This window comes from Sylvia atricapilla, chromosome 1 (genome assembly GCF_009819655.1).
Source record: "Sylvia atricapilla isolate bSylAtr1 chromosome 1, bSylAtr1.pri, whole genome shotgun sequence".
NCBI classification, from domain to species: domain Eukaryota; kingdom Metazoa; phylum Chordata; class Aves; order Passeriformes; family Sylviidae; genus Sylvia; species Sylvia atricapilla.
This window is the reverse complement of record NC_089140.1, coordinates 91,647,792-91,661,551: the sequence shown is the minus strand read 5'-3', so window position 1 is coordinate 91,661,551 and position 13,760 is coordinate 91,647,792. Positions and strand designations below refer to the sequence as shown.

Here is a 13,760-nt window from a genome sequence, read left to right as displayed (position 1 = left end):
CCCCTACCTATGCACATATATTGCCTTAGGTAGTGGTAAAAAAATTAACATACTTATTTTCTCTCATTTGAGTGTCACTTTACCAAGAAAACCAGTCTCAAAATGACAGGGGTATAGATCCATCCTATTTTTTTTTTGTCTTCTCTATCTGCTTGTTTTCTCTCTTTGTCTCTACTCTTTCTGAGTGTAAACATTCAAAATGGAAATACTTTCCTGATCATACTGAGACAAAAATCCTAAATCAAAACTCGACTGTAGAAAATTTCTCACTAGAACAGGAGATTTTCCTTGGAGCTGCTTCTTCTAAATCTTGCCAAGTCCTGTGTGAAATTATGTGTCACAACTGAAACTGGTGTCTATAACATCTAGCGAGCAAGAGATTGTGTGTTGTATTTCTCTGGGGAATGTTTTTTTCCCCAGTACCCCGGGAGCCTGTAACCATTTAGTCTGACCCTCCCTTCCTTTCTTGACCCAAGTGGCTGAGGTCCAGCCATCCTCCCTGGGCAGGAGCCTTGTTAAGGTGTTCTCCCTCTTGCCTTCTGGGCTTCTTGCCCTTGCTTCCCTCCTGGAATTAGCATCTTGGATCGACCCTGGGGGTAAGAGCCTCTTTTGGATCTTCTGTCTCGTCCCTGAAATATTCCCCCAAAGCCTCTCAAGAAACCGAGCTAGCCCCGGGGGGCTGTGGGGGTTTGTTTCAGTTGTGCTGGTGGCCATGCTCAGGTTGTAGTCACAAGGCTTCTATCCAGCTGAAGGAGATTAATACATGAGGGCTGCACCAGGTAACATGTTTGTAGGCACTGCCATCCTGACAAACAGATCTTTGTCACATCTCACTGACATCTGGCGTGTTTTTGTCACTATGAATACCTCTGAACAAAGTCATTAGTGGCAGGCTGAAATACAGGCTAAACACACAAAGCACTTCTAAAAAAACCTACACAAAAGTCTGGAGATCCAAGCACTTGCTTGCTCGCTTGTGCTTAGGCAAAGATGTCCTTTGAGTGGAAGTTTGGAAGGGAAGTAAAGAAAAAAAATTGTTAGGACAAATTTTGGGGAGAGAAAAGATATATTGCCATCAAGGTGTAATTATTCTGTGACTAGAGCATTAATTCTTCATCCACTGTTAAAAATTCTGTGGTCTGAAATTACTTTTTTTTTTTCTTTCTGCAGAACTGATTTTGTAACTTTTCAGGTTAAAAATAATTTCTTGGAAATCATGGATTGAGTCATTTCAATGCTAAGATGCATTTCTCAATCAGACTGAAAACATCATTCTAGGAGGCATGAAACGCTCCTGTTCCTTTCCTGGGGCTAGTTTTCCAAACTCTGGCAAATTCAGTGTGTGCATTAACTCTCTTGCTGCTGGTAATTGTGCAGGTGATGCTCTAACTATGCAGTCCAAAGTTTTTCAAGATTTCCTTGATGCAACAGGGCTCCAGGGACAACCCCAGTTTCACATTTGTACTGGTAGAATTGTGATAAACAAAGATATGGCAGAAGGCAATAGAAAGAATATCAGCTGCTTGGCAAGTCTTAATCGTTGTATTTCAGCAATTAAAAGACTGTGTTAAAAAAAACAGGTGAAGTTTTGGTCTAGACTCCTCATTTTGCTCCACAGGAGGGTGTGAGAGCGCTCCCTTCTGAAGTTTGGTGTTTTTTTTTTTTTTTTTTTTTTTTTTTTTTTTTTTTTTTTTTTTGTTTTTGTTTTTGTTTTTTAAAGGTTTTGGACCTTGTTTATCCTCCCTGTGTTGGTTTAAAATGTTGAAATAAGGAGAGGCAAGCATCAACTGTTCCAGGTTTTTTTGGATTTTTTGGTTGTGTTTTTTTTTTTTTTTTAATTAAAGAAGTCTTAAAGAAATTTAATTAAAGAAGTCTTTCTAGAAAGAACTTCAAAAAGGCAAAGGTTATCACAGTTCTCAATAACAGTATTCAGTTTTGTTTCTAGTCTCATCATAGCTAAGATTATTCATCTGCATGGTGAACAAACTTCCTTCTTCTGAAAGGGTTCTTACTCACACCCTCTCCCCTCTGAACTCCTTCTTAAGAAAACCAAAGAACACTTTCTTCCTTAAAAGGCAAGTCCTTTTTCCTCCTCCAGCTTTTCCACCTTTTTGATTGCATAGGCTGGTACATTTTTGGTCCCCATCCTTTCTGATTTCTGTGTCTGTAGCTTTATTCCCACTTTAGGCATACTTCAAAAGTTTTGCTGAAAGAACAGTGTTAGGCAGAAGTGCAATTCCTCATTTCTCTTCCCTCTTTAGTAGACAGATGTACTACTAATATGAGCTGTATCCCCAAAACCAGAAAAAGAAGTCACTCTGCTGGTGAAAGAGCCTCTCTTCAGGAGTCTGTACTGCCAAGAAACCCCCAGCTACCACCAACAGTTTAGTGCTGCAAAGTACATACTTTGCCAAATCCTTTTTTCTTTAGACATGGTCTCTTTTTCAAAAAATCAAGGAACTAATTTTCTCCTTTTTTGTTCTCTCATTTTTTTTCTATACAAGTCTATGCTTTCACTGTGCAATTGCACTTTTAATTTTTTTTTTTTTTTTTAATTAAGAAGGGTATTGGAAGCATTAGATGACATGTACAGTGCAGTGCTTTCAATTGGCCCATTTCAGATTTTGAGATTAAAACCTCAAACAATGATCAACCATTTTAATTTGGCTCCATGTAAAAGACTTACAGAAATGTCCAGGTACCAATAACATCATCACCAAAGGGGTATAATCTGCCATCACACTACACTTACAATCCTGTATTAAAAGTGTCATTGCTTCTTCCCCCGAAGACATACAGTGGAGGACAAGACTAACTCTTAGCAATCTGGCCTAGTGTAAGGTAACTCTGCCCATGGCAGGGGGATTGGAAATCTGTGAAATCCCTTCCAACCCAAACCATTCTATGGTTCTATGATTAACAAACAGGTGCACAGAGTTCTACCAACACTTTTGGCCTATCTGGCACTTCACGTTCCCCCAAAACTTTTTTGGTGAGGGTGTATTTCTGGAGAGAAACACTGCAACGACCCCAGCACTACTTGAAAACGTTGTACATGATGCAGGCAATGCCTACACTGGGGCATGTGATGAACGCTGCCCATCTGGGGAGATGAAGTAGCAGACAGGTACAGCTCCAGCCCCGGGTAAGGCAGCCCAGGGAATCCTGTGGGATCACTTTTGGCAATGTGTAGCCCAACCAGCACCACTGGCTGTGCTGCTTTGTGCATAGGAATATCATAAGTGTCACGGTATATCAATAATATACCTGTAAAAGATATTGTGGCTGATTCAAACCAGGCAGTGACCTGTGGATTTGACGTGCTGGCATGTTGCTTAAACCCGGCGCACTTTTCTGTTGTGTTTCGTACTGTCTCCTCAGCCTGCTTTTAGAAGGAACTTCCAAGCGTACTTCTTAAATTATATTTTACATTTATTACCAGGCAGAAGCGTAAAGCTGAGACATTTTAAAATAAAATGTTTGCATTTAAATTAAAGCTGCTGCTGCCGCTCCGTGTGTTTCTTGCCCTTCCCTACACCTGGCCCAGTAACCCCCTTGCAGCGGGCACGCACTCCCTGGCCTCAGCTGGTTCCAGTATCCTCTCTGGACTTGTTCCAGCATCTGTCCACCCTCGCCGCCTGCCAGTATTTGCTCTGCATTGGCCTCACTGCGCAGCCCCAGCCTGAACTGGTCCCAGTGCCCATCCTAAACAGGTCCAGGCACCCACCCTGTCTGAACCGGTTACAGCATTCTCTCTCGGCCTCAGCTGGTCCCAGCATCCTCTCCCTGAACTCCTCCCGGGTTCCTCCCGAGCCGGCCCATACCCACCCCGGCCGCTCCCGGCTCTCTCCCTCGGTCCAGGCGGAGCCAGCCCGAGCACGGGGAGCGACGCCTGACGCCGGGGGCGTGGCCTGCTGCCCGGCGCGCGCCGCGACACCGGCTTCCCATTGGCCACGGCGAGGGGCTGCCCGCCAATGGCCGCCGGTCTGGGGGCGTGGCTGTGGCAGCGCCGGAAGTGACGAAAGCTCTGGGGGCGAAGTGGGCGCGATCTCCCGGATGCTGAGGCTGCGCCGGCGGGGGAAGATGTGGATTGATCCACAGAATAAAACAATAGCGCTTAAATAGCAAAATAATAACCCAGCACGTCCGTCCAAGGCGTGGTCCCCGCTCCCACTTGGCTGCTGTAAAGCGCCGTGTGAACAAGAGTTGGTTTTATTTTTGTTTTTATTTTTTTTTCCCCGGCCGTGCAGGATGAGCGCCGTGCCTGAGGAAGTTAACGCAGAAGATGGCATAGTGGACCCTAAGAAAAAGCTTTTTTACTGCGAAGTGAGTGGGTGTCTTTGGTGGGTTTTCAGCCCGGGCAGGCGCTGGAAGGTGTGCGGGGGTAGGGAACCACGCTCCCGGCCGTGGGGAGCTGGACCAGGCGTGGTGGGCACACCTGGAGGCTGTGATGTGGGGAATAACGTGGCCGGTCCCTGGAAGAGCTGCTGGTCTCAGGGTTCGGTGAATTCAGGTTGTTCTTGAGCGGCCACGGGTGCGGTGAATGGTTGTGCTGAGTATTTCTGACAGGCGGCCGCAAAAGCGCATTTATCTCTAAAAGCTGCAGGTCCCGGTCAGAACGCGTTATATTTGTCAGTCCCGTAGTGTTTGCGTAGAACTGAATGATTTTCTGGCTCATTCAGGTTCTGTGGTAGTATGTAAAGGAAACAAACCATATTAGCATGTATTAATCGTTGCTTTTTTAAAAGCTAAAAGTAGTAAGAAATACTAGTACATCTGTATTCTGTTAATTATTGCGATGGTATCTGCGTGTCTGTGGGTCTTAATAAAATGCATGTGTCTTCTTCCATTGTTTTTCTGATGCCTTTAACGTAGCTGTGAATGAACAATGAACGGAGTTGCAGTTATCCTAAGGCTTAGTTTTGCCTCTGTTCCTCTCTAGTCATTGCACTGCACTTTTTGCTGGCTTTCCAGCTTGGAGAACTTTAGAAAACTAAGAATTCAGAAAGTGCTGGTGGCAGAGAAGGGAGAAGCTCTTAAGAGCTTCTTACCACCTGATTTATTTAAATATGTGTTTGAGTGTTGTTTGAGCAAGTTTGCATACTATTTCTGGCCGTTGTAGTGGTAATCTGCTCTCCTTGAAGTCATGCAAACTGTACTGTTTGAGCCAAAGAAGACCTTGAGAATTACACGATTATACTGTGGGAACGGGTGTGTTTCATATTCATAATTCACCAACGGCCGAATATTCGTAGCATAGCTGAAGATGTGCTTTCAATTTTTCTCTTTCAGGTTTGTAAAATTTACTGTACGTGTGCTATAAATCTTCAGACACACTATCGTGGTGCAAAGCATAGGAAGGTAAACTTTTTCCATATTAAATGTATATGCAGATTTAGTTATAAATCCGGGACTCTTGCAAGTTCAGTACGTGATTTCACACAGCTTCAAGTGCTTATCTAACTTATTGGTAAATTTGTAACAGTATTTTGCTTGAAATATTCCAAGAAAAAGATGAGGTGGGAATCTCCCAACTCTGCTTTGGGCAGCATGTAACTTGAATCATCAGCTACACCTAAAGGTAAATGTGTGCTAATTGTGAAATCAGCATTTGAATTACACGGGAGCCTTGCAAGTAATGAAAGAATTAAACTTTCTGTTTTCGGATACAGTTGGTAAAAGTATTGTTCTGTCTTCCAGATCTACATAACTCACCTGTACTTTGAATAAAATGAGCTCTTTACTTTGATAGTGACACCAGTTCTGATTTCCTGAAGGAGTTACATAGACTTAACTGTCAAGTCTGATACTTGTGTTGGTTTGAAGCATCGTAGTAACAATCACCTGCTTTAATCACAAAAAAAGCAAAGGCTATAAGTAATTAAGCACCGTTCTGTGAGGGTGTATTTAGAGACGCTTTTACAAATGCTGTGTGACTGACCCTTTGGTTGTTGGTTGTCTTTGTTTAAAATTCCACCACATTCTCAGTCTGTAAAGGTGAGACATAACTCAGTTGTCTGTACACCTTTGCTGTCATGAGATTGTATTGTTGTGGCACTGAAGATCCTGTTCTGATGTTTACTTAATGACATTTTATTCTTCCTGGAACGTTAGAGACTAACAGCAAAACTGCCTTTCTCAAGTGTTGGTGTGCCTTTTTATTTTTTTTTTTTTTTTACTTTTGGAAATGAGGAGTATCTCCCCACCTCTTTGCTATTGAGACAGGTTAATAGTATTCTGTTACCTGTTTGCTGAGCACTTTAATAGCATTGATTCTTGTTTGAGTCAGTGTTTCTACTTTTTCAAGCCCCTTTTTATTCCTTACAGGAGAGTGTATATTTATTCCCTGTTGATTGAATAGAAGTACAGGTATATTTCTCACGTCCTGCCAAATGGTCCTGATGATGCAAAGAATTCCTTTGCTTTTGTGTTGGTCTGGTGGTTTGTGGTTTTTTTTTTTTTTTTTTTTTTTTTTTTTTTTTAGCTAACCTTCTTGGCAGTCTCGTTATTGCTGATTTTACCTTAAAAAGTATGAAACCCAGCATTTATTTTCTTAGAAAATCTGCACATATTTTTCTTCTGTTTTGCATTTGGACGTAGGCTGAACTAAATCCATCAAAGTTTCTTGTGTTGTTGAAGCCTTTTAGGTGATAGTGAACAAGAGTAGGACAGGTTGAAAGCTGGATTTTTGGTAATGTGAAATCTGGTTTGTGGAGTTGTGGTCAGTCACACAACTGCATTGCTGTAGGAATAACTCTCCAAGCTCACAGCAACATGCTTTTCAGTTATCTCCAATTTCTTTCTTCAAATTATGAAATCTGTTGTGTGCTTTGGTGGAAAAAGATGAGAACACATAGGCTGATTTCAGGGTTTTGTACCACTAGGTTTGGGATGACTATAAAAGTCCTGAGCCTATGTTTCTTTTTAATGCAGGGTAGGTGTAGATCGTGAATAGCTCTTTTTTAGCTCATTACTGGGGGAGTTCCTGTTCAAAATAATAACAAAGGATGTCCTGACAACATAACAAAATGAAAAGAAAGCAGTAGTTCTTCTCCTAAACCACAGTATTAGCCTGATCAATCCGTTAGCCATTTTTGTGACTTCAGTCAGATTTCCTTTTTATTATCAGTTCCCCATTTGTTTTTCAAATGGCATTGTTAAAGATACTCTGTGCTTGTCTGCCACGAGAATATGTTTCAAAAATGTAAGAAAAAGCCCTTCATCAGAAGGACAGTCATTAAGAAAACTGTAAGAAACAAACGTAAACACATGCTACATATATGAGATTATTCTCATTTCACTGGCCTGTGTTTCCTATAGCTATTCAAAGTAAAATGTGTTATTTTGAATAGCAGCAGTAGTACACCTCGGCTATCTGACAGATTAGTAGGAATACTTCAGTGGACTTCAGTGGTTATTTTATCTTTTTTTTTTCTTTTTTTTTCACCTGGGTAGTTTGATTCTTCTGGATTTTGAATAGGTACATAAGATACTTATCTAGTTTGTTTCTGCATACCTTTGTTTTATCTCTAATTTTTTTCTAGTGCTGTTAGTTCATGAGGCCAGTCCCTTGTCAAGAATGTGCTGATGGCCAAAAGATTGTGTGGCTGGGATGGCCACAGTACAAGGCTGTGTGTATCTTGTGCATTGAGTGCTGTGTGACTTCTGTATTGTTGCATAATGATGGGGTTTTGTGGCTTCATGGCAGAACAGGTGTTAATGGGATGGGGAGTTGTAGAAAGTGAATTAGCCAAAGTATTCATAGATGTGTGTATAATTCATGTCTCTGAAAATTGCAGTTGGATAGTATAGGGTACTTTGAAAAGCAGTTGAATTTTAGTTTTAGCCATTATGTTAAAATGTTTGGAAAACAGCATTTATATAAGTTTGCTAATCTTTTTAATTTAACCAAGCCTGTGAGAGTAGTGAGGGGTGTAATGCATGAAAGATGGGTTTGTTTGGCCTTTGTTTTTTTCCACAGCTGAGGGAAAGTCTAGAGTTTTTTGGACAGTGGTCCCCACATAAAATAACATTTGCTCTGTGTATACCTGGAATATGGTGGTATGTGATGCAATTTGTTCTGGTTTTGTAAATATGCATTAGTTTTATAGCTCAGTTTGCTAGAAAGGAAATCCTAGAGTGCAGCATCTTTTTTTCGGCGTGTTTTGATCAGCCCTTTGTAGGTATGGCATCAGCAGAAGAGTGTTGCCTATTTTGTGAACTGTATTTGAAATACAGATGGAGATTGTTCTGGTTCTATCAAAGATTGAAGTTTCCTTGCCCTCCCTTCAAACCTGGAGTTAGATAAGTAGAAATGCTTGCCATGACCCAAAAGGAGAACAATCTGTATTCAAGACTCTGCTCATTACAAGGCTCATTAGAAACAAGGAATGTTCAAGTCTGTGAAGGGAGCTGTTAGTCTTTGTCTTCACCATTTCAGTGTTCTTATTTCTTCTACCTCTTACCCCTGATTGCTGTGCAGCATAACCTGTGGTTGAAATACCTGATGTGAAGGCAGCTTTTCTGTCCTTTTTTATGGTAGTAAAATCAACCACTGATGTTTAAACATTTCAGTTAGATATATTTGTGTTGATACTTGGAATGCTAACATAGCTAGTTACAGGGAAAATTACCGTGCTGTTGGATTGTTTATATTTGGTCTCAAAAAGCATGCTGTTGTGTTCTGCAGCATATCTTTATATGAGGATCCAGAGGATCTTTAATTGTGGAGCTTTCCTTTGGAGGGGAAAACCAAACAAAAGACAAACCCCAAAACTTGATTTGCTTATTATAAGTTGAAGAATTAAAACAAGTGGGATTTCCATGTGTATCCTTGTATATCTGATATATTTCAAGACTGTATACGTTTTAGAAAAACTAAATTATGTTCATATAATGCTTAACTATGCACTTATAACTGTTCTGTTAGGTAACTTGTGAACTTGAATTGTGTGGACAACTACTTGATGCAGTAGCTTGTACAGATTACGATATGCACAGAGGTTTGAGCCCTTAAAACCATTAGTTTTTGAGTTTTGGCTTCTCAAAGTTAGACACTTTGCCAAAAGTTACTCTAACTTTTCATAGTCTTAGCTCAAAAACAGCTGTTTCAATCCCTGAACCAGAACAGAGAATAAGTTTCTTACCTAATGTGTGAGAATCTTAATTCCTGATCTAGTAGCTGGGATCACAAGTAAAATGGACCTTTTAGCTTCAGTTGTGAAACTGCATTTCTAATATTAACAAAAGCAGTAGCCCAGCTGCAGTCAAAGTTGATTGTGTGAAAACAGTCAGGAGGAAATTCTCTTTGAGCAGCAGCTCACAGTTGCTAATGTTTTCTGCACTTGTCTGAAAAACGTGGTATTAGCAGCTGTTTGTTGTAAAACTGGAGAATGAGTAACAAAAGCACTTGGAACAGCATAACTGCAAGGAACACTGTGTCTGTATTTCTAAGCTTATGAAATCCTGCTGAGTTCATGCAAAACCATCCACTGCCTGTAGCAATATGGAGGCTTAGGTAACTTCCTTATCTTATGACTGCCATGAAAGTACAGCTGCTTGGCTTCTCAGATAATTAACTGTTGTATCAGTCTTGCTTCCTGTTGAATTGTCACACCCCTGTCCAGCATCTCTCCTGTGCCTGTGAATATTGAAAACACAGTACTTAACTCCATGGACTGCTCTGGACAGACTGCTCTAGTGGTAGAATGATCACAGTTATTGTTCCATTCTTGTATAAATGACAAGTTTATGTTTACTTGCCAGAAAATTCTCAAAATGCATCAGGATTGCTTTAGCTGTGAGATGGAAATTTAAGTTCCTCTTTTCTTTAGATTCTGCCAAAAAGCAATCATCTGTTCTGGATTCAGTCAGTGAAAGACACTTGTCCTGTTCTTTATTATATGAATGGTCTTTCCTGAGATTTGGCTAGCCTTAAGGTTTAACCAAATTCAGTCTAAATGGTGGGGAAGCTGCTTTAGTTAGTTTTTCCTTTTGGGGTGAGATTTTTTTTTCTTATTTTTTTGTTCTTGGAACTATACCTTCTGTAGTTACACTTAGGAGCTGTAATCGTACTTTAGGTTTTCCTGGCGTCCTTCAGATGTTGTGTTTCAAGCCACAATCATCTCTTAAAACTTCATTAAATAACAGAGCTTTCTTGAAAGTAACCTTGTGTTGACTGTAAGTACAGCTTTGTCAGTACTTCCAGCTTTTGCAGAAAATCATAAAGGCTCTAATTTTTCCTATTTGGCAGTGGGAGCTTTGGCCTGTAATGCAATTCATCTGCAAAGGCTTTTCCGGAAGTGCTGGGTTTTTCCTTCGCGTGATGCAGCACATTAATTTCTTTTTCTTATTTTATTTTGGGATGACTTGCATCTTCATAATTAAAGCGAGAGAAAGCCCTGAGACGCAAGACTTTCTGTTGTAAGTATGCTTTTTTCTTCCAGCCTCCTAGGATAGATATTGCTTGGGAATTTGCTGTTTTATTGCTTTTTCTAGCAGTTCAGGTATTTGCATCTGCCGATTTATATGTCTGTAACTCTGTTTCTCTTGATATGCTGAACGTTCTTGTGAGGTTTCTGTCTAGTGAACTGCTGAGCAAAGAATTGTTTTAGAGTATGAAACCTTACTTATGCCTTTTCACATATAAATATTTATATATGTGTCTAGTGGAGGAATGTGTATAGTCAGTGCTTTAGTTTCTCACCTTCCCAGGCTAAACTGTCTCCCATTTGTCTGTCAGCTTGATGCACTCACTGCTGAGCTTCAGGCAGAATGCTAAGAAGCTAAATCAGCAGGCTGACACAGCACTGTTGCAGATGCAGCTCTACCAGTGCTGAAGCTGCTTGGCTGCATCACAGGAATGTTCTGCCTCTCTTTATTGTAGTGGACTTGGAGGAGCAAAGATATGTTCAAGGTAAATTCAATTGATGGGGTGCCTTTTTCCCCAGAAACTGAGAATGTGAATCCAGACTGTTGTAGATCAATGAAAGTAAGAGTTGTGGTGAAAAGTTGAAAATGGGGTGTATACCTAGCTCACAGTGGAAAAGAAAATCTTTCCTTACAGGAAGCAGAGGCACAAGCAGATGTGGGACTAAAGATAACAATCAATGAGATTATTAAAAACCAAAATGGTTATAGAGTTAGTCACACAAGAAACAAGCCTTTCTCTTCTACTTTATCTTCTTAGCTGTTCTCCCAAGAAACAAGGCTTGTGTTCCACCTCTGTCATCTGTTCCCCACTGTCTTTTGCACCTCTCAGCCTCTTTGAACCAAGTTAATCAAAGGTGCCTGAAAATACCCGTCTGCACAAGGAAGAGTGATGGTGTCAGTCCTCTGCTGAGGGAGGTGCTGCAGGCTGAGCTCACTGCTTACTGGCCCCTGAAGAATCAACACACAAGAAAGATCTGGGAAAACACTGGTCAGAGGCCCTTTTCTGAGAGACTGGGCTTCCTAACTGCTCTCAGGGTTTTGTGCTGATAAGAGGGATTATATGTGCAAGACATGTAATTCAAGTGTGAGAACAGTTACAAGATTTCGCCTCAGCAGCGGGGACTGCTACATGGTAATGAAGCTCTCTGACAGAATTTGAAGAGTTGTGAAAACTTTCAAGTCTTCTCAAAGTCCCCTGGATTCAAGTGCTATAAAATTGTATTCACGCTTCAGCAACAAGAACAGATTTGTGTGGCTCTGGTCAAGGGCTTTTAGTGAAAGACATTTCCTACAGATTTCTTTGAATTCTATGTCAGAAGTAATTGTTAAAAGTAATACTCATTAAGTGAAGAGATCATAAAAGGTCGTGAAATCTGGTTTTGGTGGAATAATGTATGGGATGCATGTGGCAGAATGTGTGACTTGAATAAGAGGACAGAAGTTGTGTCAGCAAGACTGTGAAACGAGTGATGCAGTGCCAAGAGCCTGTTGCAAAGGCGTATGGCTTTAGAGAACAGTCCTGTCTGTACTACAGTCTCAATGTTCTGTGAAGAATTAAGAATTATTCCATGGGTTAAGAATGTGTGCGTGCTACAAATGCTGTGTCTTTGGAAATGTCATGACTTGGAATCTTTCAACTGGGATGCATCCTGCAGAACAAGAAGTCAAAATATGTGATTATTGAAGTGAAGACTCTAGAAGCTTTAGTAAGCAAGTTAGCTGTAACTTCTGGAGGTGTCCCAGTGTCACGTGTCAGAAACATTGTGAGATGTGCATTTATCCAGAAAGTTCTCTGCCTCAGCAATCATTTTGAAGTGATCAGAAACTTACTTCTAATATAAAAATATTATTACTACTGGTGTCTCCTTTATTCTACTCTATTGCATTCTGCTTCACTGAAAATCCAAGATGTGGAAGGTCAATTTGGAAGCTACTGGTAGGGTTTGTTTGTCCAAAGAGGCTGAAATTTGACTTGATGAAATTTATTTGTATGTTTCGGTTGTGCTGTTTTGGAGTTTTTTACTTGTAGAAAAGCTTTTTACTTCAGGACCTTTTCAGAGGTCTTGGGAACTGCAATGCAGAATTATGTAGTCAATATGTATGTAGAATTTCCTGAATTCTCCCATGGATATTTTACCAATTATATAAATAATTCTCCTTCAAGGTGTAGCAGATCCAGTAAATTAATTGTGCTCTGTCACTGATATAAAAGAATAAATTATGAATTTGTGTAGCCTTTACTTCATTTTAAATAGCTGGGGCTTTTTTACTGTTTTTAGACCTATGAAGTAAGCATGAACAAAAATTCTTAAATTCAGTAGTAAAGTTTTGTGAATGAGCATGGAAAGTATGGCTATTCTGAAATTAGGTGCGCTATGTAAAGTATGAATCTTAATTTTGTTTCAGTATATAGATTAATGAGATGCTTTTGTTATTGTTGCTGGATCTGCAATCTTGTTCTAATGTTCATGCTATCAAATGTTCCAGTGAAACTGAAATGTGAAAGCATGTTCACAGAGCTGGAGTTAAAGAACCAGGAAAAAAAATGTTGTAAAAGATGAGTTTTCTTGGAAATAATTTGGGGCAATACCTGACAAGTATCTGAAATGTACACTGTCTAAAAAGGAACAAGTGCTTCAGAGGATGAGGTCTGACATATTTAGAATGTTTTACACCAACATTTTCTTCCTTGCTGCAGAATTAAAACAAGTTCTTTTGTCAGTAGGGAGAGCACCTCCCTTGTAAACCAAACACCTACCATTTGTAAACCAAAATTTAAAAAGACAAAGTATTTGGATTCTGAGTGTTTACAAATGTCATATGCCATGTATCCTTTCTAAACCCATCAAAAGCTACTTGATAATCCAGAAATGGTGAGTTTATGTAACCTGTCTGACTGTACAATCATGTTGGCTTTGAAGTCAATTAAGAGAGGAAATGCATCTGTTTTTGGACGAGTTCCACTTCCTGTAGAGAAGCTATCTTTCTTCGTAACATTACGATGTGAGTTTCCATATGGCAAAACTATCAACAAGCTATTTTGTGTTAATGACAGAATTGGATGGCTTGGGTTGTTGTGGGTTGGGTTTTTTGAGACTAACTAAGAGTGTTAAGTCAAAGCACACCTCAGTAAATTTCAGTCATGATTCCTTTTTGCAGTGATACAATTGGACAGATGGAATAGTACTTTCAGCTCTTTTTTAAGGCAGTTGCCCATGTGTTCAGGGGTAAGGAGCAGAGGGTAATGAACATTACTTTTTTTTCTCGGTGTCTATTGGCCAAAATAAAAAAGCTTTGAAAGCCTTTTGCTTTGAGTGAGAGGCATTAAA

The 13,760-nt window shown here is 40.1% G+C and overlaps 1 protein-coding gene across 1 annotated transcript in view; it reads left to right on the top strand.

Annotated features, from left to right (window-relative positions):
* Positions 1 to 4,048: 4,048 nt before the first annotated feature.
* The window catches only part of LOC136366583 (uncharacterized), a 28,067-nt gene continuing 18,355 nt past the window's right edge, over positions 4,049 to 13,760 (top strand). The window contains exons 1-3 of the mRNA XM_066327764.1: positions 4,049 to 4,326; positions 5,293 to 5,361; positions 10,389 to 10,422. Of these exons, the coding sequence (XP_066183861.1) occupies positions 4,252 to 4,326; positions 5,293 to 5,361; positions 10,389 to 10,422 (178 nt within the window). The 5' untranslated portion in view covers positions 4,049 to 4,251. The remainder of the gene's footprint in view (positions 4,327 to 5,292; positions 5,362 to 10,388; positions 10,423 to 13,760) is intronic.